Source organism: Tachysurus fulvidraco, chromosome 23 (assembly GCF_022655615.1).
Source record: "Tachysurus fulvidraco isolate hzauxx_2018 chromosome 23, HZAU_PFXX_2.0, whole genome shotgun sequence".
Classification (NCBI taxonomy): Eukaryota; Metazoa; Chordata; class Actinopteri; order Siluriformes; family Bagridae; genus Tachysurus; species Tachysurus fulvidraco.
Window position 1 is genome coordinate 16,555,626 of NC_062540.1, and position 21,173 is coordinate 16,576,798.

The 21,173-nt window shown below is 39.0% G+C and overlaps 2 protein-coding genes and 1 long non-coding RNA gene across 4 annotated transcripts; 1 reads left to right on the forward strand and 2 right to left on the reverse strand.

Moving 5' to 3' along the window:
- Positions 1 to 182: 182 nt before the first annotated feature.
- acvrl1 (activin A receptor like type 1) lies at positions 183 to 12,206 on the reverse strand. Of its 2 annotated transcripts, none has more exons than XM_047806880.1 (10): positions 11,621 to 12,206; positions 7,567 to 7,644; positions 6,536 to 6,748; positions 5,989 to 6,173; positions 5,543 to 5,642; positions 5,282 to 5,428; positions 4,208 to 4,483; positions 3,841 to 4,038; positions 1,373 to 1,503; positions 183 to 1,214 (listed from the first exon to the last, which is right to left on the reverse strand). In XM_047806880.1, the coding sequence occupies exons 2-10, from the start codon at positions 7,634 to 7,636 to the stop codon at positions 1,068 to 1,070; spliced, it is 1,467 nt and encodes a 488-aa protein (XP_047662836.1). In that variant the 5' UTR covers positions 7,637 to 7,644; positions 11,621 to 12,206; the 3' UTR covers positions 183 to 1,067. The 2 variants fall into 2 exon arrangements, with proteins under 2 accessions (XP_047662836.1, XP_027026313.2); XM_027170512.2 differs by having other exon boundaries at positions 11,641 to 12,205.
- A 595-nt stretch (positions 12,207 to 12,801) lies between these two features.
- LOC113658230 lies at positions 12,802 to 14,808 on the forward strand. The gene is made up of 3 exons (XR_007139196.1): positions 12,802 to 12,869; positions 14,259 to 14,324; positions 14,605 to 14,808. It is a non-coding gene; the product is annotated as an uncharacterized LOC113658230 (long non-coding RNA).
- Positions 14,809 to 17,061: 2,253 nt separating this feature from the next.
- ankrd33aa (ankyrin repeat domain 33Aa) lies at positions 17,062 to 20,668 on the reverse strand. The gene is made up of 4 exons (XM_027170513.2): positions 20,510 to 20,668; positions 20,249 to 20,378; positions 20,016 to 20,156; positions 17,062 to 18,227 (listed from the first exon to the last, which is right to left on the reverse strand). The coding sequence occupies exons 1-4, from the start codon at positions 20,630 to 20,632 to the stop codon at positions 17,395 to 17,397; spliced, it is 1,227 nt and encodes a 408-aa protein (XP_027026314.2). The 5' UTR covers positions 20,633 to 20,668; the 3' UTR covers positions 17,062 to 17,394.
- Positions 20,669 to 21,173: the final 505 nt, after the last annotated feature.

Consider the following 21,173-nt stretch of genomic DNA (forward strand, 5'->3'; position numbering starts at 1 on the left):
CCTCTGACAACAATACAGCACACAGGAACATCAGTATGGCACCAAGCAAGCAAGCAAGCAATATGAATGTGATGATGGATGGAACTTCCTTACATTAAAATATACGCTTGCATTTTAACTCTTCTTTCTTATTACTGATTTTAATATCAGTGAAATATAATATTAACAGGTATGAGACATACTGAATACTCTAAATATATATATATTTTATTTTTTGTTAAATACTGTTATTTTTAACTTTTTAAAATTGTATTTGTTATTGTGCAAAATGAAGTCTTCTACAAATAAAAAACATATGATAAAAAGTGAAACATTAAAAAGATATACCATGACCATAAGTATAAAGTTTGTATAGTGGAGAAGGGGCACCACAATGCCCTGTAAGTATGCACAATACGTATGTATATATTGCATGTTGCATAGGGTTCCCACACTGGATATACTATATAAAATATTTCTAGTCTGAAAAGTTATTATTTAGCAATAACATACAGTATAAGTCTTACATTTGAATGAGTATTACTTGTGTGTTACTATATAACTATGTATTCATGGATGTATTTAAGATATGGTCATTCCAAAAGTTTTCATCAAGACTATGGAATGGATAGAATGTACAAGGTGGAACAAAGTACATACTGTCCTCATTTAAGACATTTAAAACTTAAGAGGAGGAGGGAGACAAGGTCATGAAGGAATTTCAGGAAACTCCTCCACTGGGAAGTCCAGTATGGCTCATATCCTGACAAACACATTCATAAAAAACACTGACAGAAAAACATGTGCGAGTCTCTCGACCCTAAGGAGTACTTTCGGCCATGGCTTACTTTCACTTACAACTGAGTCACTGTGCTGAAAAGCACAGTAAATCCTTCAATGGTAATATTGCAGCACAGAGGAGAAGCACAGCTCTGAGTTCACTCAGTCCATCAGCTTTATGGCCTCCTCGGCTGAAGCTCCAGGAATCAACTCAGGTCAGATGCTGCTCTTAAGGCTAAGACATGTAAGGCTAAGAGGGGTTCTGGCACCTGTTCTGCAACTTATGTCCATTAAGCAGAAGCAGACCTCTAGACATCCAATTTGAGTTTGTCTGTGCTGTAGTCTTGGTCTTGGTCCAGCTTTGCCAGGGTCTTACGCACACGCAGGGCAGTGAGGCGAGCCGAGGGACTTTGGAACCAGCACTCCTTCATAATTTTAGCTATAGCTGACAGAATCTGGACACAAAGACATTCTGATTCAGTAAGTGGATTGTGGACCTCTGCTCTGTCTGGGCGCATTGTTCATAGCTTAAATTAATACGGCATTAGGCATTATCTGACTACGACAACAAGACAATGACAATTTTTGAGCTTAACAGAAAAGAAATGTATACCGGATGGGAGTGCAGTCGGTTGTGAAGACATGGCCTGTACTGGTCCACACACACCACCTTCTTCATCTCTTCAAAACTGGGGTCGGAGGGCACTACGTCAAAAAATGGCAGGCGGTACTCCTCTACAATTCCTACACAACAAAGATTTCGTCATATTTTTTCCAGAGATGTTCAGTTAAAATTTGCAGTCGCCGACGCTGTCTTTTTCCTGACAAAAAGGTCAGAAATTTGTTGAGACTGAGAGTCAAATCATATCAGCAAAACAGACATTTGAAATTTTAAGGAGTTTGGAACAGCTAATAGTTCAGGAGGAGGGCTGGATGACATCCAGAAAGTCTGTGCATGTGTGGTAGCTGACATCTCGGAGAAAAAGACTCAAGAGCATAATTTTACATCAGAAAGGGGGGAATGACATTAAAACTTTATATCCTTTACTGTTTGACAGGACATAATAAAAGACATGCTTCTACCATAAAGGTATAAAGTATATGTGTGCATAATGTGTCTAAAAAAACAGAGAGAAAGAGAGAGAGATAAAAAGCATCTGGACTGTATGAGTTGGAGTGCTGACACTTGATAAGAGTGTTTATAATTGCTGGACTGCTAATCGTGGGTGGATAGTGGAGACAGACACAGATAGAAGAAACGGACAGACTGGGCTGGCAAGACACTGAGACATGCGGATTCTGTGAAGTGATGTGACAAATATGGGAAATACTTAATTTACACTAATCATTATGATGTAATACATGTTGCGTGCAACAGAACAAAGGGTTATTAATAAAATTAATAATGACTTTGCTGGATATAAACACATTAAATCATGATACTTTATCAGCCTACGTTGAATAACAATACTAAACATTTCCACCAGAAAGTACCGGGTGTTGGTTTAAAGTTGGTTCCACTGGCGAGCCTTGTAAGAACCAGTTTGCCTTTCCATGGGCTAGAGAGCCATCATAGTGCGGAGTCTTACATCATTGTATATGTGTCATTTTTCAAAGCAACGTTAGCGCAGCAGCGGCAAACACAACATCAACAATGGCGGATGTTGCTTTACTGTTAATGCCCATGGCTTGGTGAACCTATGTTGGCATCCAAACGCGGCGAATCCAACGTGTACTTGCAGCTCCATGTCATTTGTTTTATACGGAGGTTGCAATCGAGAATGACGGAAAATACATAACATTATTTTATCATTAACACAGAAAAAGTTAGCATGTAGCTACCATGTGTGCTGATAATTGATCATATTGCGGTAAAGTAAAAGTGTATTAAACATTAGTATACTTAGGGTGCTTTCACTCCTGCCTTGTTTAGTTCGGTTGAATCGTACCAGAGTTCGATTGCTCGTTTGGTGCGGTTCGTTTGGGCAGGTGAGAATGCAGCAATCGAACTCTGGTGCGCACCAAAAGCGGACTAAACAAGCCTACCGAGACCTCCTTGATGAGGTGGTCTCGGTACGCTTTCAAACGAACTCTGGTACGGTTCGTTTGTGGTGAGAACACGGTCCGAGATCGAATAGACCTAACTGCAAAAAGTATTGCGCATAGTGGGTTGTTGGCAATATTTTCGGAAGATAAGCATGTCACTGTTTCGCAAAAGTAATGCTCGCCGCCTTACTAAGTGTCTTGCAATGCGTCTTCGCCATTTGCAGTGCATTAAAATGATATTTTCAAGCCACATCCGTGCTTCATTCTGAAAATTAAGACTTTGCATAGAAAGCTGTATACAAGCGATGTATACAACCACAAACATAATTGCAGCGTGCGGTCGTCTCTCCATGGTGTACTGTATGCTGTATTTTCCTCTTTTTGTTTACTTCCGGAGTTTCGTTGAAATTTCCCGCATGTTTATTCTGACCAATCGAGAAGCAGTTTAGGAAATACATGTGGCCAATGAGTGATGTGGATGTTATCACATGACTGCATTTTGGTTCGTTTCAACTGGTGCGGAACAGAATGATCAGTGTGGTGTGAAAAGGAACCAAAACTGCTGAAAATATACAATGTATCATTTATTTGCTTTTGGTCCGGACCAAATGAACCGAACTATAGATGTGAAAGCACCCTTAAGGTACATTATCAAAGTGCTAACCATAACCCCACCCCCAGCCCCGCCCCAGCTCCTGACACAAGCGGCTCTTTAGTCTAGACCAGCAACGTTTTGGTGCTATTTACTGTAAGAACCCCTGGTTCAGAGCCGGTGCTTTGGTGTCGAAAAAAGAAAGAACTGATTTTAAATTAGGCTCTGGCTCCGAACAAGCGCTCAAACTGCCTCGGTGGAAAAGGGGCAATAGAGAAATGTGGGTTATGGATGGACTTATTACCAACTTAAAAATGACCCAAATCTTGCAGCAGATGGGTTTTTTATGCCTATGGATAAACTCGAGTTAAATGACTTTAAATAGTGTTCCTTCTAGAAAGTTATAGGGAATTCTGGACCCTGAATCCGTGCACTGTACAAACCATTTACGTTGGTTCGACGGGTGATCTCCCACAAAACCAGTCCCAAAGCCCAGATATCAGTCTGCTTGTATGATTCAAAGATGTCCACACGGATACTCTCATCTAGGACCTCAGGGGCCATGTAGCGTTTGGTTCCCACCCTTGGGTTGTTCCCTACATCCAGGTAGTCATTGGACTGAGAATGAATGACAGCCAGACCTGACAAAACACCCAAGAGCAACCAGTAAATGATTTCAGATTCTGTAAAATATTTGCTAGTTGTATTGTACTACAAATATCTTACACGTAAGAATTGTTTCACTGCTAGAGAGAGAGAGAATCGCTAGATCTGCACCTAACTGAAAGATCCTTTTAGTTTTTCCCTTACCCAGGTCAGCAATGCAGCACTGGCCGTTCCTCTTCACTAGTATGTTGCGGCTTTTGAGGTCACGGTGGGCGATGGCTGGCTTCCCCTGTGTGGTGAGGATTTCTGTGTGAAGGTGCACCAGGCCACTGGCTATCGATAAGCACATGCACAAACATGTCTCCGGATCCAAGAGGCTGTACTGCAGGAAGTCATAGAGAGAGCCCAGCTCATGGAAATGAGTGACCAGCCAGAGCTGAGTGCTGGAGTTCTTCGATGTCATGTCTGAGGCAATGAATCCTGAAAGGATAGATTGAGAGACAATACATAGCCATGTGCTCAATAGCATGAGATGTTCAGCTTTCTATGGTTTGAGAGCTGTAAAAGGAAATCAATTTATGTGCCAGTACTTGTTAGGTACAGAAATTATCGTTGGCATGTTAGAAACTGCTCAACACACAATTACAGAAGAACACACACATAATTACAGGGAGTTATACCAGATAAATACACTAGACTTACAGTGGGAAAACAGCCACTATTACAGAATCCACATGCAGTCACGCAAGCCAGACTTTTCATTATGCTGCCAAGAACTGCCTACTTTCTTGAGATGCTATTTGCAAAAAAACATTTACACATCACTCCCTAATAACTTTAAAGGTGTGATGCCAAACATCTTAAAATCCAGTGACTATACTGTGCCTATATAAGCAGAGATTCTGAAGCTGGTATCCGGCTAAACGGTGAGCACACCTGTGACTAATACAGAAGTAATATTAGACGTTAATGAACAGGGCACAGTGTTGACCACAAACCACATTAAACTGGATTTTTTTTTTTGTATTAGCATAGCCGTAGCATCACCACCTCATATCTCCGGGGTCCTCTGATTGATCTCAAACATCTATAAGGAGATTTGCGCGTTCTTCCCATGTCTGTAGGATTCATCTGCATACCGGTAGGTGAATAGGGTAAGTTAAATTGTCCTGGACTAATGTCAGATACAGGGTGCATTCCTGGCTCACACCCACTGATACTGAGACAGACCCTGGACCCTCCACAATCCTGACCAGGTTCCAAGTATGTTGGTCTTACCCAGGATGTTTTCATGTCTTAATTGAACAGTGTTGTAGATTTCAGTCTCTCTGAACCAGGACTGTTCATCTCGAGATGAGAAGATTTTCACAGCCACGTTCTCCCCCATCCACGTGCCCCTCCACACTTCTCCATAACGCCCCTTACCTGCCCCCAAAACATACAGTCTTAAAGCTTTTACCATATGGAAAAATAGAGACACTTTAATTTACATTATACTAATATAATGTTTTCAGGTTTTTTCAAATTCAACTCACTCACCAACACACTCCACTAAGGAGATCTGACGAGCCATGGTCCTCTGCACCAGGTAAGGCAGGCCAGTGCCACTGCCTGATGTGCAGAACTCATCAAAAATATCCTAGATAAAACAAAATCAACCTGTCAAGCAGATAAGACTCGAATATTTTATTAGAATTCAGGTTGCAATAAGTACAGAATAAAATGTGTGCGATTATATGTAAAGAATCAAAAATGAGGCGGTGCGAAGCATTGCTTCTTATGTTTTACTTCTATCAGTTTACACAAGCCATACAGTTCTCTCTGTAATGATGATATAAGGAAATTAATAAACAACTTCTAATAGCAGAATTAACAACTCACCATGCTGTGGAATAAAACATCATCAATGATTCTATTTTATATTTATACAATAATATGAGGTTTAATATATATATGTTGTGCTTGAGCTCATGAGCAGCAATTACCCCATAGGTTGGGTCTGCCCCATTGGGCAGTTTCAGCATAGGGGGGTCATGTTCCTGCAGATGGCCGTGCTGTCGTTTGGAGCGCAGCCACAACACAAAGACGCACACTGCTATGGATAACAAAAGCAAAACCAGCAGCGGCACAACCACCAGCACGAGCACACTGCCAGGTTCACTTGGCCCCACTAAAACACACACACACAAACACACAAAACATTGATATTTACAACAAGCAACGTTATAAAGGCTAATATAATTATGCATAATTCAGCCATCTGTTTTTTTTTCCATTTCTGAACGTTACAAATGAACTAACTGTAGTATTCATCTATATACCACCACTAGATGGCAGCAGTGTCATCTTTTTTGTCACTCTTATGCGAGTCATAAGAGAATTAAAGTCCCTACCCAGAAATTCCTTACATGTAGCTCTGATCATGGAGCATCAGAATAGGCAGAGAATGACCGCCACCTCATGTCAACATGATTTGAGCATCAGATCCTCCAAACACAATTTCTTGCTAATAAGTCATTCATAATTCCTGACCTGGTTTCTCAGGTAATGTTATGTTGGCATTGCAGTAATCAGTGGAGCAACACTTGACGAACACGTCTGGGATCTGAGGGTCCACGCACTGCTCTCTCTGCTCATTCTCAAAGCTGCCCTTCCTAACCTCCCCATGGTTCAAGGTGAAGAAGCAGATAGACCCTACACAGGGGTCTGTATACGGATTTTCACATACACAGTTCACCCTGTGGCCTTGGAGAAAAAAAACAAAGCAGAGAAAGAGAACGCATGAGATAACAATGATGACATGTCATAGTTGCCTTATACTAACTGAAAAGAATAAATAACTGTGTAAATGTCATGTAATGTATTATTCATCTTATACTACAACAAATTACTGTATCACATTAGATTACTTAAAGAATGACATCATACGTTTATATTCATTTATAGTTATGTTTATTGTTGTGGAATGTCGGAGAAAAAAAATCACTTGTTGTCTAATAGGTATAAACAGTAACCCAACATCTCATGTTAAGGAGAAACTGCAAACTTCTTTCCTGAAGACTTTTCCATGGTGGAAAGCTACTGACTTTTACATGCTGACACTAGAGACTCCTTCCAAAAATGCTAAACCAATCCATTATCCTGTGTAAGTCATAACAAGGAACTGGTACAGTAACTGTCTAGAAAATAAACTATAACATACCCTGGAACTAGTAACTACTGTCACTTCATACTGTGGTGTTATTAAAAAGTCAATAAATCGAGAAGCAATCGAGAGAGTTGAGGTATATTTATAAAATACCACATAGAAATATATCAGGGTATGTAAGTGTAGAAGTATCCTGACAAACACATGCAGTACATTTGCACAACACGTGTCCTGTCAAGCACAGCAGGCTTAGCCGGAAGATGCACGTTTCCTTTGCAGTATTGTTTCACTGCTAGAGAGAGAGAGAGAGAGAATCGCTAGATCTGCACCTATCTGATTTACAATCAGTAACACACAAAAATCACAGCCTATCATGTAAGATGCTAGATTACATGCTAGGTGTAGCTTGCATTACCTGAGTGCACCATGTTTAGACTTGAATACATCAAAGTGAGCAGCAGTGGGAATCCTGCAGCAGCCTCCATCTCTGTGGCTGAGAGAAAAATAAAAGACATCAAAGGCCTGTGAAATGCTGTAGCTTACGTTATGCTCACATCCGCTTCAGTCACCCCTGCCCCCTCATCACTGCAACATCAAATCATCTACACTCTCGTCCTGTCCAGCTGTGGTTTAAAGCTGATTTGAAGCTGGCTGGCATGCCACGTGACCAGGACGCAACGTTCCTAGATGGTAGCCCCGTCCCCGTGGTAGAGGAAGTCATGGGCTGAAAAAGCAACAGGCAGTGGGTCCAGTCAGTCTGCCTGCACCCTAATTGCTGCAGTCAGAGTGGGTGGGAACAGGCTTTATGGACAAGCTGGCTGCTCGGCACACAGAGTAAATATTGATGGCTAAGCTTCCTGCCATTGAGAAACTCGGCGGCGCTCATTCCTTAAAGTCTACGAGGGAGCTGGGCACGCAAACAAGATGGCTGCATGTGGCTGTTTGTCTCATGAGATAATCAGTTGATAAACATCTTAAAGGCGTTGACCTGGCTGCTTTTAACATTTTGCACTATGGAGACTGGAAAAATGACATTCTAAATCATATAAAAGTTCAGCTTATGGCGGATAAGCATTGCATTAGAGTTAAGTCATGCTCTTTCTAAGGCTTTCCGTTGAAGAAAACCACTATAGTACTTTTTAAAGGGTTCATCAAACATCAGGAAGCATTTGTGTGTGGCTCTGGGACTGTAATTCTATAAGTATACAGTTTACTCCTTTCATGTAATGGAAAAAATGAGTCAACCATGCTGTTTTTGAAATAGATGGGTATTAAAAGCCAGGCAAGGGTTGGAACTGATTCTTTTCTTCCAAAGACACTGCAAAAATGTCATTGTTCTGCTTTGATGCGTTCTGTAAAACATATGCTTTGGGTTATATTTTTTCCACATTATTCAGAATTTTAACTCTGCTATAAATGCTTCTGTCCCTTAGACCCAAGATTAAGGCTTATGTATATCATCTGACTTTGTATATCATGTGCATCACATAGCAGACCGATACATGTACATTTATTTATCTTGGTACTAGGTATCTTACTGTACCATACTGTCATACAGCTTTGGTTTGCAGGCTGCTGTTTGCAAAAGCAACCCAGAATAGCTTCAAAAACGGGCCCTTATTAAATGTGGTTACATCAACACTAAAACAGCAGATAGCTAACCATTAGACACATCCTATGTAGATAGTGCTGTAGCTAAAGCTAATTACACAAAGCTATAAAGTTGTACTTTAGTCAAACAATACATGGGTCAGTCAGGCGCCTTTAGCTAGATTTCTCTCAGACTGTTATCAAAGGCTTTTCAGATTAGGCTATCAGAGTTTATCCTCCTTGTTGCTTTTGATGTATTTTTATCTTTCCAAATATTATGATTTCATTTAGATCAGTCATTTACATTCCTGAGTGATGCCTGAAAGCAACTTGAGGGAAAGGAGTGATAGAAAGGTAAAGTACAAGTAAAATGTCATGTAAGGCTATGAGAACACAGGATGTGCAAAGTTATCAATGTACAGTTCGATCTGTGATTTCAACTAGCCTTCAGCCATATCTTGTGCATTTATGTACACTGCTGTACAACAGGCAGTCTTTAGTATGTGTGTGTGTGTGTGTAGTACACATAGTGTGTGTGTGTGTGTGTGTGAGTGAGAGACTCCACCCCTTACCCAAGTGATGCTCTAAACCCCTTGGTCAACCTCCAGGTCTGCACTTTATCTATGTCTTGTATGCAAGTAGTCAACAGTGCATTAATTTAACAGGGGGCATTTGGGGCACTGAATGTGTTTACTGTTGATTCAGTGCACACTAATACAGTTAGAGTAGTTTCCATCAATATGGGTTTCAATCCTAAACACTTACTGTATGAAGGTTTCTCTAACCTTGCAATGATGGATATACACTATATGGCCATAAATTTGTGGCACTTGACTATAAAAGCCACATGTGCTTACTTTATCATGCTGGAACATGTAGTGTCTTAGTTCTAGTAAAGAGAAATTTGAATGCTACAACCTTTACTATTAGAAAGCCTACTAGGCTGCATTAGCATTTCCTGTTTAATTCAGACAGTTTGCAGAAGCACACTGTACAGCTTTGTAAAGTTTACCTCGTGTTTCAGTGTCAGTCACAAACAGACAGAAGGAAACTAGAGATCATGACCTTTTTTTCCCCAGCAGGTTTTCTATACCAGAGAAGAAAAGTATTCTCTATAAACTATAGTCACCTGAATAAACTATAATTATTTAAAAAAATCACAATTTTTATGTAATATTTGCCAACTTGAACACCCAACAGTATCAAAACAGAATAGTAAGAAGTGCAATCTTAATGCCTTGAGAATGTTTAATTTGGGGGTTATGCACCAAACCTGTAATGAACATTTCCAAAGAGTGGGAGAAAACCCACATAGATTTTGTGTGAAATAAACCATAGCTGCTATTTACCTGGGGTAGCACACTGGTTAATGAACTGGTCTACTAACCAGAAGGACATGAAATCAATTCCCAGCATCCTCAAGCTGCATGTGTTGTGTCTCGAGCAAGAGCCTTCTCTCAACTGTCTCATTTGTAAGTCATTTTACAAGTGAAAGTGTCAGCTAAAAGTGTTAAAGTTAAATCGCTTGACGTTGACCGTGGCACATGGTGGATCCATGCATCCATCCATTGATTGAGGCAGGACTACACCTGGTATACATAACTGGAATAAAACTGGTAAATTCCAGAAACTCTGATAATAGAATCGACACACTGTTAAATAGTTTTTTTTTCCCTATCTGCATATCTAGTCTTATCTTTTTCAGATCTTCATATCTATTCATATCTACTAGTAATCTAATAAGTTCTTATTTAATCAATAAAAATATAATGAGGTGCCTCTATGCAAATAAATGACTATTTTAGAATTAAATTATTTGTCTTTGGCAAAATTTCCAAGCAAATGCATTTTTTTTTTCTATTTCTCTCCTAATACAGAAACAGATGTCTGTCACTGACCCTATTTTTGTGTCATCTGATATGAAATCAGACTGGATCAAGCAGTAATCTCATTAATCACAAGTTATTTTAGACTCTTCATGGCAAGCAATTCTTGTTTCTCTGTCCCTCTCACTATTTTCACAAGTAGCAGTCACCAGACTCATGGGAAATTGTACACTTGGTGTCTGACCTTCCTCTTTTTTGTTTTTTTTTCTTCAGAATTTACTCTTTCAGAGATTCTTCTGGTTATATAAAGTCAAAGACTCAGTGAATGCTTCCCATAATCTCACTTCATGAAAGCTAGTGTAGATGAATACTGTTTTCCTTACACGGTTTTATACCCAGTGCCCAAAACCAAATGTGCAATAATTAACACCCCTAACTTAACAAAACAGTGCCTGTAAGGTTTTAAGGACGTTATCGAAAGCTCCATCTTGTAGCTCTTTGCACAAAAAATGACAAGACGATGAAACAAGGTGACTGCACTCACCTGTAGTAAACGTTACTGGGTAAAAACGAATATAGGCTGAATCCCAAATAGCTTCCTATTGGACACTCAGTGAACTACACTGGCTCTGGATTCCATTGTATTCCGCCCTATTTAGTGAGCGTGTATAGGGAGTAAAGAGCTATTTAGGATTCAACCTAAAATTTGGCTCGTTTTACTTTAAAATTCTGTTTAACCCACCATTTCTACACCTACATTAACATGATTAACTATTCGAACCAACATGTTCAACGTATAAAATGTTTAATACATATATTTGGCTTAAATTTGACTTCAAAATCCTGTTTTTTTTATTTTTGTTTGTCATTTACCTCAGGATTTGGTCGTTTACCTCAGAATTTGGTCGTTTACCTCAGAATTTGGTCGTTTACCTTAGGATTTGGTCGTTTACCTCAGGATTTGGTCAGTTACCTCAGGATTTGGTCGTTTACCTCAGGATTTGGTCAGCTACCTCAGGATTTAGTCATTTACCTCAGAATTTGGTCATTTACCTCAGAATTTTGTCGTTTACCTCAGGTTTTGCTGCTCTCCTCTTCCTCTGATAGATCAATAATCCATTTTCTCACGAAGCAACACTTTAAGACCACATACTACCAAATATTATTGTAATTATCCTGGTAAAGTAAAATAACTTTAGGCTATCCTTTCTTTTAAGCACGTAGAGCTGCTCCTGGATCCAGTGTTTAGAGTCCGCACCGTTCACCACTACATCAATCCTCCTGATCAGCCTCGGTAACAAAAAAAAAAAAAACAACTTTAACTTAAACTAATTTGCAAAACATAAACTAATCTCATCTCCTTACTCGTAGCTGTTAGTTTTAGTTCAGTTGGAAACAAGAACGCAGTGTAAGAAGCGAAGCTCTGGAGTGAAGGCGCGGTATCTTCAACCCAAATCTTTCTACTGATAAAATGGAAGCTGTAAAGTGGAGCTCGTGCAGAGGGACTTTCAGGCTCTCTCAGTCTTCTGTAAACAATCCCCTTCCTTGGATTCACTCTCGATAAGCAAGAACCGAGTTGATGTTGTAGTTAAGATTACTGATTTGTTGAATATCCAGTGCAGATCCCGCCCTGTATTGTGTAGCCCGATGGGCTGGAATGCGTTCTCTCAGTGCTGCTTTCCTGTCGCTCACAAACCTTTCATTTTCCTCACGTCTGTCATTTTCTATGAATAGAAAAGTGTGTTGTTGCAAAGAGCAGCTCATTACTTTACTACACTTTTACAAAGTTTGTGAACAAATCTCAAGTTAAAACGTCATACATTGGAATACAGGACTTAATTTGCCCTGTACAAGGCACACTTATGGAAAACATTATGTAAATTCTCAGTCATTGGATCAAATTCAATAGAATTTAGTGAAAATAATATAATATAATCTATAAGGTTGAAAACTTTCTATAAGACTATTACTCCCTATAAATAAAAGAAAATCAAATTATACTACATATTCAATACCAGTTTCTATTTAATGTATATGTGCTTGGTTGTTAGAACATTGGCCTCACACCTCCATGGGGTTTGATGGGGGTTTGATTCCCATCTCAGTTATATGTCCAGATATAAGCTAACTGTCATCACTAAATAGATTTTGTGTGTTTGTGTGTGTGTGTGTGTGTGTGTGTGTGTGTGTGTGTGTGTGTGTGTGTGTGTGCGTGCGCATTTTTACCCTATCCAGGATATCCCCCTGTCTTGTATTCCAAAGCCCTCGAGTAGTACCTGCTACAGAAGATATACTGTATGAGGTGATGTATGATGATCAGGCTATCATGATAAAAAGTTATGCATGTGACAGTGCAGATTTAAACACAAATCATACATAAATATAAGGAAAATAACAATATTAAACTTCCATAGTGTCAACAGTGGAAAGTCAAAAATTGGAATCTCTTTAGATAAAAGGAAAATTTGGAGATGATTTTATGGACATTATGCACTTAGTAAGCTTTATATTAGGAACACCTTTAATTAGGAACACAGACGCATTTATGCAATAATCTAATCAGCCAATCTTGCTGCAGCAGTACAGTGCATAAAATCATGCAGATACAGACCAGCAGCTTCATGTAATGTTCCCATTACCATTAGAATGGGGAAAAAATGTAATCTCAGTTATTTCCATTGTGGCATGATTGCTGGTGCCAGTCGGGCTGGTCTGAGTATTTCTAAAATAACTGATCTCCTGGGATTTTCACACACACAACAGTTTGTAGTATGTCGTTTACTTAGAATGGTGCAATAAAGAAAAAACAAGAAGTAAACAGAGAATGGCCAGACTGGCTGAAGCTGCCAGAAAGGATACATTAACTCAGATGGACACTCTGTACAATTGTGGTTAATAGTTCCAATTATGTCAGCTAAGAACAGAAAGACGAAGCTGCAGTGGGCACAGTCTCACCAAAACTGGTCAGTTGAAGACTGGAATAAACATAGCCTTGTCTGATGAATCTTGATTTTTTTCTGAGCCACACAGATGGTGGTGTCTGAATTGGGTACTAATACAGCATGACCCCAACCTGGTTTGTGTCTACAGTGCAGGCTGGTGGAGGTGATGTAATGGTTTGGAGAATCTTTTCTTGACATACATTAGAACAATACCAACAATACAAATACCAACTATGAAGTTATCTCAAACTGGCTTCCTGAGAATAACAATGAGTTCAGGATTCTTCAGTGACCTTCCCAGTCACTAGATCTGAATAGCGCATCTTCGGGACATGGAAGAATGGGAGATTCCCAGCATAAAATGTAGGCATTCTCCAGGAACTGCGTTATGCAATCATGTCAACATGTCAATGCCAACAGTAATCTGATCTCAGGATTTAACCTGGGACCCTGGAGATGTGTCATAGCAGTAGTATGCACTGCTTCATCATGCCATTAAATCCTTCGACATTAGCTGTTAATTCAAAGCTGCTAATTCAACACTAAATGTATATTGAACATGTTGGACTTACTGTATAACCATATATGACATAAGGTCATGCTTTTTTATACTATTTTTACCATAGAAATTATAAAATAAGGAGTCCATTAGTAAAGAAAGACAACTTCACTAGCAGTGCTTTTGGTATCTTTAACTTGAGCTCTACATATATTCATTCATCATTTTTAGTAACCGCTTTATCCTTTAGCTCAGGATTGTGGTGGATCTGGAGTTTCTCCAAAGGACACTGGCTACAAGGCAGAACAACTCTCCAGTAAGTTTAACAGCAAAAGAAATTCAACAATGTATGCCTTCATTTCATTCTGTAGGTCTTCAGCACTCTATTAATGACTATCTATTAATTAAGATCAGCCCTGGGGTTTCTGATATATATCAAAATATCAAATTAATTTTATTTCATTATAAACATTCTCAAGTCTTCTAAAAACTCTGCTAATTACAGTCAAATAGAATTATGGATACGTTTTCAGAGAAACCTGTTATGGATTTCTTAACACACATTAAGTTAAATCTTATGTCAATGTCTAATGTAGAGAAAGACATGGAGACAGAGCTGGAATGGTGTGAGGGAGCTAGACGACATTTCACGTCTCTGGGAAAAATACACAGACAGGAGAAAAAGGATGTGAATTAGCAGAGGATAATGCCTAACCTGTGCTTATTTGAGGTAAAGACGGTTGTTGTTTGTTGAAAAAAAGAGATTCAGGAAAATTGTATTATCTTGGATTCATGTATAATAGCTCATAAATAGCTCTATATCATGCACACAGTGTTTGTGCAATTGAGTGTGAGGCATTTTAAAGCAGAATTGATTTTCCCAGTAGGACACTCCTCCTTTCCCAGAGTTTGTAATCTGTACACTTGGCTGATGTGTGGCAAGACCAGCTGGAACTGCTCACATCAGTGGGCTGAAGAGAGGAAGAAAGATTATTTGATTCAAATTTTTTATTTTCTTTGCGGTTCCCATGAATGCATGCAGTCATAAGCACACACAATCTTATTTTCCTTGCGATGAGCACAAACTGACCTCAATTTTTCCCTTGAGGATGAATGTCTCCTAGATGCAAACTCCTTATGATTAATGAGGAAAGAGTGATAAAGACATGAGCTTTATAGCACGTCAACTTTAAAAAAAAAAACTTTTTATGGTTATAGCTTCTGTGGTGAATATATACCGACTGCACAATTAATTAATAGCATTTTTAAAAAATATTAGCCATCTGTTTACTCATCTTTGCTACACAGACACTAAAGTGACTTCTTTCCTGCTCTCTTAACCTTTTAGTCAGCATTAGAGTGGCAGTGATCATAAACGAGATTGCAGTTTTAGAATTCTGACTTAACAGGCAAGACAATACTTTTCAGGACTGTATTACAAAACAGGGGAAACCACGGTGGTTTAGTGGTTAGCACGTTCACCTCACACCTCCAGGGTTGGGGGTTCGATTCCCACCTCCGCCTTGTGTGTGTGGAGTTTGCATGTTCTCCCCGTGCCTTGGGGGTTTCCTCCGGGTACTCCGGTTTCCTCCCCGGTCCAAAGACATGCATGGTAGTTGATTGGCATCTCTGGAAAATTGTCTGTAGTGTGTGTGAGTGAATGAGAGTGTGTGAGTGCCCTGTGATAGGTTGACACTCCGTTCAGGGTGTATCCTGTTTCGATGCCCGATGACGCCTGAGATAGGCACAGGCTCCCCGTGACCCGAGAAGTTCGGATAAGGGGTAGAAAATGAATGAATGAATGAATGAATGAATGAATATTACAAAATAGCTCATTGTATATTGGCAGAGCTAAATTTGCAGAGTTTTACATGTAAAACACAGGTTCATGTCATATCATGATTAATATTCAGTTAAGAAGAAGGAAATTTCTTTATTTTTTTTAAACGATTAAACACAAGATGTGTCTACATATTGCTGTGAAGCACACTGTGACTTAGGAAGTCACAAGGAATTAGCAATGGAATGTAGAGATATTACTTCATTTTTCTGCTTTCTATGACCACCTTGGTGCTAAAATGTGTACAAAAACAAAACAAAACAAAACAAAAAAAAACACAGACACCAGACAATTTTCATAAACTAAAGTAACATGCTTTTCCAGCACTAACAGTGTTCCTAGAAAATACAGACAGGGACTAATTAAAGAAAAAATCACCCCAAACTCTGAGTGTTTGGCTACCATTAGCCTCCAGAACAGCATCTGGAACTGAACTAAAATATAATGGCTCCTAAACATCACTCATAAAAATATTCAACCTTCATATCCTGTAGATGGCCGCGGAGCCATCCCGGAAGATACCACTCTTATTAGGATAGCAATATTTCCTCACAGGATAAACGTAACCGGTTAGAAGATTTTAGAAGCAGACTTTGTTTAATTTGCTAGTGTTGAGATGCTAGTGTTCAAGTGCAGCTAAACCATACAAATAAATGCAGCAGCTTCATTACAAGTTTTTCCTTTGTGTGACTTGTTAGCTTTTAGTTATAATTAAATCATAAAGATTGGTATAGGTGTCTTGATTCTTCTGCTGGAAATGGCATTTTAATGATAGACCTCTAGTATCCAAGTTTGTGAAATTGTGTTATATGGGGCTTTAAGGGCTGTTTCATTATTTTTAAAAGTTTTTATATTTTGTTTGATCATACTTTTGAATATTTAAGTACCGTATACTGTTTGGGGAAAAAAAAACAAAATGTAAAACATGCATGACTCAAAAAAATTCAGGACTTTATTTTGGCTTAAAACAAATGTTTGCAAATGCATAGTAGAAACATTTGTATAGAGATGCTGATTGGACAACATGCTCTTCGATAGTATTGCAATAAATAAATATACTATCATCCCTGAGACACTCAATAAGACCGCTATAGAGAAAAGAATGTGTTCTTTATGAGGGTGTCTTATGGAAGGAAGGACAGCAAATTTAAGAAGCTCTGCCATCATCTGTTATATACACCCAAGAACATATGTTGAAGATTCTTAAACAGTAACATCATATAACTATAGCAAGCACTTGAAATAATAAATAGGACTCTATTTGCAAATGATTTACTCATAAACTGAAATAACATGCATTCTAATCCTGTATCTCTGAGCTGTCATTATTGTGTAATAAAGGTCTTCTTCTCATGGCTATTTGGAGAATAAACTTCTGCAAACATCTGGCAGCGTACCGTACTTCACAGCAATAAAAAAAAAATAACCAAAACAACACACAATTACATTTAACAGAGCCACTATCTGTCTCATTAGATTTTTTTTTAGCTCAGCATATTATGGGAAGTAAAATTCTAGATAAATGTGTGTGATGATAAGTTTCTTATCAATTTTTCGACTTTTTCTTGGCAGTTTTTTCCATCTGCATCTTATGAGCCTTCTCTCTCTCCAGCCGCTTCTTCTCTTTTTTCTTCTCCATTTTCGCCTCCTTGTACTTCCAAACAGGTGGCTCCAGGTAACCTCTTGACATCTTCCTTTTCTTTTCCTTCTTGGGTGTTGGGTCAGCTGACTTGGTCACTTTGATTTGAGGGATGCAGCTTGCAGGGAAGACGCTGTTATGGCGAGCTATGCTGCGTGGGACCAGTTTAAGCATTCTGCTGGAAGCCAAGGAGAACATGCTGCTCTTACTCTCTGGCTTTGAGTAGCATGAGGACAGAGATATTGATGATCCGGAACTGATGGTGGAGGATTCTGAGAAGATGGAACCATTGCTGTTGTGTATCATGTGGCTGTTAAGTTTCTGGTTTGGGTTTGACTGCACCAGTCCACTCATGGCTAAATACCTTTTGCCGATCTCTGGGGGGCTCGAGGGACAGAGTGGATGGCAACCAGTGACTACCAGCGGACTGTGGATGCTTGTGGTGATGCGCACCATGTGATCCAGGACACCGTTGTCCTGAGGATCTTGTGGAAAACTGAACGTGAATGTGGATTTCAAACAACAGGCGACCTTCTGCCCTGCACTTTTTGTGGTTGTGGCTTTTCGTACCAGCTCTTTAAGATCTGGCCACTCCGGGACGTAGGTTTCACAGAACTGCTCTGCACGAGGCCGATTGAACAGTTGCTTCAGTCTTGTAAAAGTTTCAAAGTGTCCTGTTTTTAGCGCCCATTCTCTTACATCCTTCCTCTGTGTCGCATCTACTGAATTTATATCTGCACCTGAAACACAAAGAGAGAAAGGAGACAAAAGTTAGACAGGGTCACAAGTTCTAGGTGAACTTGTGTTTTATTATACATTAGCCCTCACTTTTTTTTCTGTGTGAATTTTACATTTGAATTTAATTGGATTAAATTTCATTTGTATAGCACAACAGACATTGTCTCAAAGCAGCTTTTCAGAACATAAGATTTTTATGTAGATTTATTTGCATTCATTCCCTGTGGGAAAAACTCCCTTAGATGGTATAAATTAGAAACTTTGAGAGGAACCAGAGTCAAAAGGGAACCCATCCTCATTTGGGTAATACTAGAGAGTATGGATATAAATTATTAGAAACACCAGACAGTGTGAATATAAATAAAGTCCTTTCTACAGTCATATACAGTCAGTTGAAATTGTGTAAAAAGGAGCTCCTGAGGAACTCACAAATTAGCTCATCAGCTGAGTTTATTATAGATACAACACCAACACAGTGATACTCAATGATGGAGATACAGCGTATGTAGAATGTCAATCTGTATGTTGATTAAGAGGTTGTTCTCCTCAAAGTCCTCATCGGGTCGGCAACATCTCTTCGGATGTCTGAGATCTTCATGAAGTAGAAAAAAAACTTTACAAAATATATAGTATTTAACACACTTTCCTAGCCAAAGTCATGCTACATGTTCATAGTTAACATGTGTAAGAGTTAACATTAACAGTACTTTTGTGCAGTAGAAGTTTTTTCTGTTGGTTTTGAGGGTTCGATGTATAGTTAGTTTACTGTGTAGCCGATTTAATGGTTTATTGCTGGAGTTTATTGCATTTATTATCTTGTTATGCCATGAAAATTACAGCATATCTGTATTTAATGAGAGGAATAACACTAAAGTTTAGTGGAATTAACAAATCATGTTAAAGGTTTAATCACAGACGACATTATTGCAAGCCGACATTATTGCGCCCCCTTCTGGCCTTTTATGGAAGAACATGAATTGAATTTAAATTAAAACAGACAAGATAATATTTCTACACTAATTGTAGTGAAGACAGCAGAGTATTTATTTATTGTAAATTGTATTTTCAGAAATCCATAAAGTCGTAAGCAAACCTTTTGGTACGATGATTTTAATAGTGTTACACCAGTGAGGTAACTCATAAAAGTTATAGAATTTGATAAAAAAGTTCTTTTTAGGATGTTCTTGTAAGTATTATCTGCATTGGCATTAATATAATATAATGTAATATAATAAACTCTGTGACTCAACTCTCATGCTGTGCTGCTGGCCAAAAATAGATGAGTGTAAATAAACTGCTGCCTTTATTGAACTCTAGCTCTAAATAGGTCTGGCTGGTATGAAGAGGGATTTTAAAGTCCTGAAAGGTCCACACATTCTTAATCCAGTCCTCTTTGAGATGACTCCTAGATTAGCAAAGGGGATCTGAAACCTTCATCTGTCTGTGTCATCATATTTTTCATTAAACGGCTGTAAACTATAATCAAAATCTAGTTTCAAAAGAAGATCAGTTCCATTTAGTCTGGTTCCTCTTATGGTTTCTTGCTTAAGGTTTCTCAGGGAGCTTTTCCTCGATGCTCCTGAGACTGGCTTGCTCAACAGGGAACTAGATTTAGACCTGGAGTTCAGTAAAACTGTTTTGTTCCTGTCTATTGTTGCAAAATGCTTTACCAATAAAATGTAATTGAATTTTAATTCTTGGCTCAATAGAAACCCATGATAAAGGAGCAATAGCTTGAGGGTGGTACGGGAAATTACTAAATAGGGGGAAAATGCGGTAAACAATTTTACCAGCCATGAGCAGTGAGGCCACACAGTCGTTGTTGCCCTGCAAGGCTGCTTTAATGAGAGCAGTGAAACCTCTGTGATCTCTGAGCTCAATGTCCACACCGGAATAGTAATTCAGAATGTAGGTTAGGATAGTCACAAAACCTGCAGTGTACAAAACAATGAGGCTTTTAGATTTCCCCTGATTATTTACACATTTATTATTTATAAGAGAAACCATTTAAAAGTGTGCTTACCAGCTTGTGCTGCAATCATGAGAGCTGTGTTTCCGTCATTATCCTGATGATTAATATCCAGAAATGGACACTGATTCAGGCCGTACACAACATCTACATAGCCTTTGGAAACTGCCAACATAAGGCCGTTCTGTCAAAAAGCAGGACAAAACCTTGTAAATCACTATCTTTAAAGTCTGTGACTGATGACTGTGATATGTATTCTCAGAAATTTGCTGTCGTTGGATTAATATTAGGTTAAAAATTCAACTGAACTCCTACCCTGCCATTGGTGTCCAGCTCCATGACTTCTTCCTGAGTTACGCCCCGGTCTAGGAATTTGCACAGGGACTTTGCCTGGTTCTTAGCACATGCCTGATACAGAGTGTTGACCGTTCTGTCCATATTGTCCTCCAGCTCATACTCCGGGAGGGCAGAGTCATCTGAGAGTATGCTCCCAGAGTCTGAGTCCTCCCAAGGAATATACACAGAGTCATCCTCATCTGGACCAAAGCCCAGATCAGGATCCTCATGAACTTTAGCCATCTGGGTCTCACCAGTGACAGATCACACACAGAGCAGGAGCTCCATCCCTGTTTGTATCCCAGCTGTAGTCAAGCCAGACACCTGCAAAGAAGATATTGGAATTATTAATGGTCATAGATCACATCTTGCCAATGTACAGTAGTTTCAATTATTACAACATACAATAATGGCCCAGAAATTAGGTATGAATCTGAGTGAAACTTTTTTAAAAAAACTCTCAGCAAGCCTTATCTCTCAGAGGCTATGAAGGCTCTGAGTGCTCTTGACTAAGTGCCCGACTATAGAACACGTGGTGACTGGAGATTGACAAGTGCTAATCCGTTGCTATAAACTAGATGTGACCTGAGTAAAACTAAACAAACGAGGTGAATTTTTCTTGATAATTAATAAAATGTTTACC

Excerpts from the sequence above, each read along its gene's own strand:
- acvrl1 (XM_047806880.1), bottom strand. The coding sequence starts at position 7,636 with ATGGAGGCTGCTGCAGGATTCCCACTGCTGCTCACTTTGATGTATTCA. Across the intron at positions 6,174-6,535 it reads AACATTACCTGAGAAACCAG|TGGGGCCAAGTGAACCTGGC; the intron begins GTCAGGAATTAT and ends TGTGTGTTTTAG. Across the intron at positions 5,643-5,988 it reads GGGCAGACCCAACCTATGGG|GATATTTTTGATGAGTTCTG; the intron begins GTAATTGCTGCT and ends TGTTTTATCTAG.
- ankrd33aa (XM_027170513.2), bottom strand. The coding sequence starts at position 20,632 with ATGGACAGAACGGTCAACACTCTGTATCAGGCATGTGCTAAGAACCAG. Across the intron at positions 20,157-20,248 it reads CATGATTGCAGCACAAGCTG|GTTTTGTGACTATCCTAACC; the intron begins GTAAGCACACTT and ends TGTACACTGCAG. Across the intron at positions 18,228-20,015 it reads GGCCTCACTGCTCATGGCTG|GTGCAGATATAAATTCAGTA; the intron begins GTAAAATTGTTT and ends TTTGTGTTTCAG.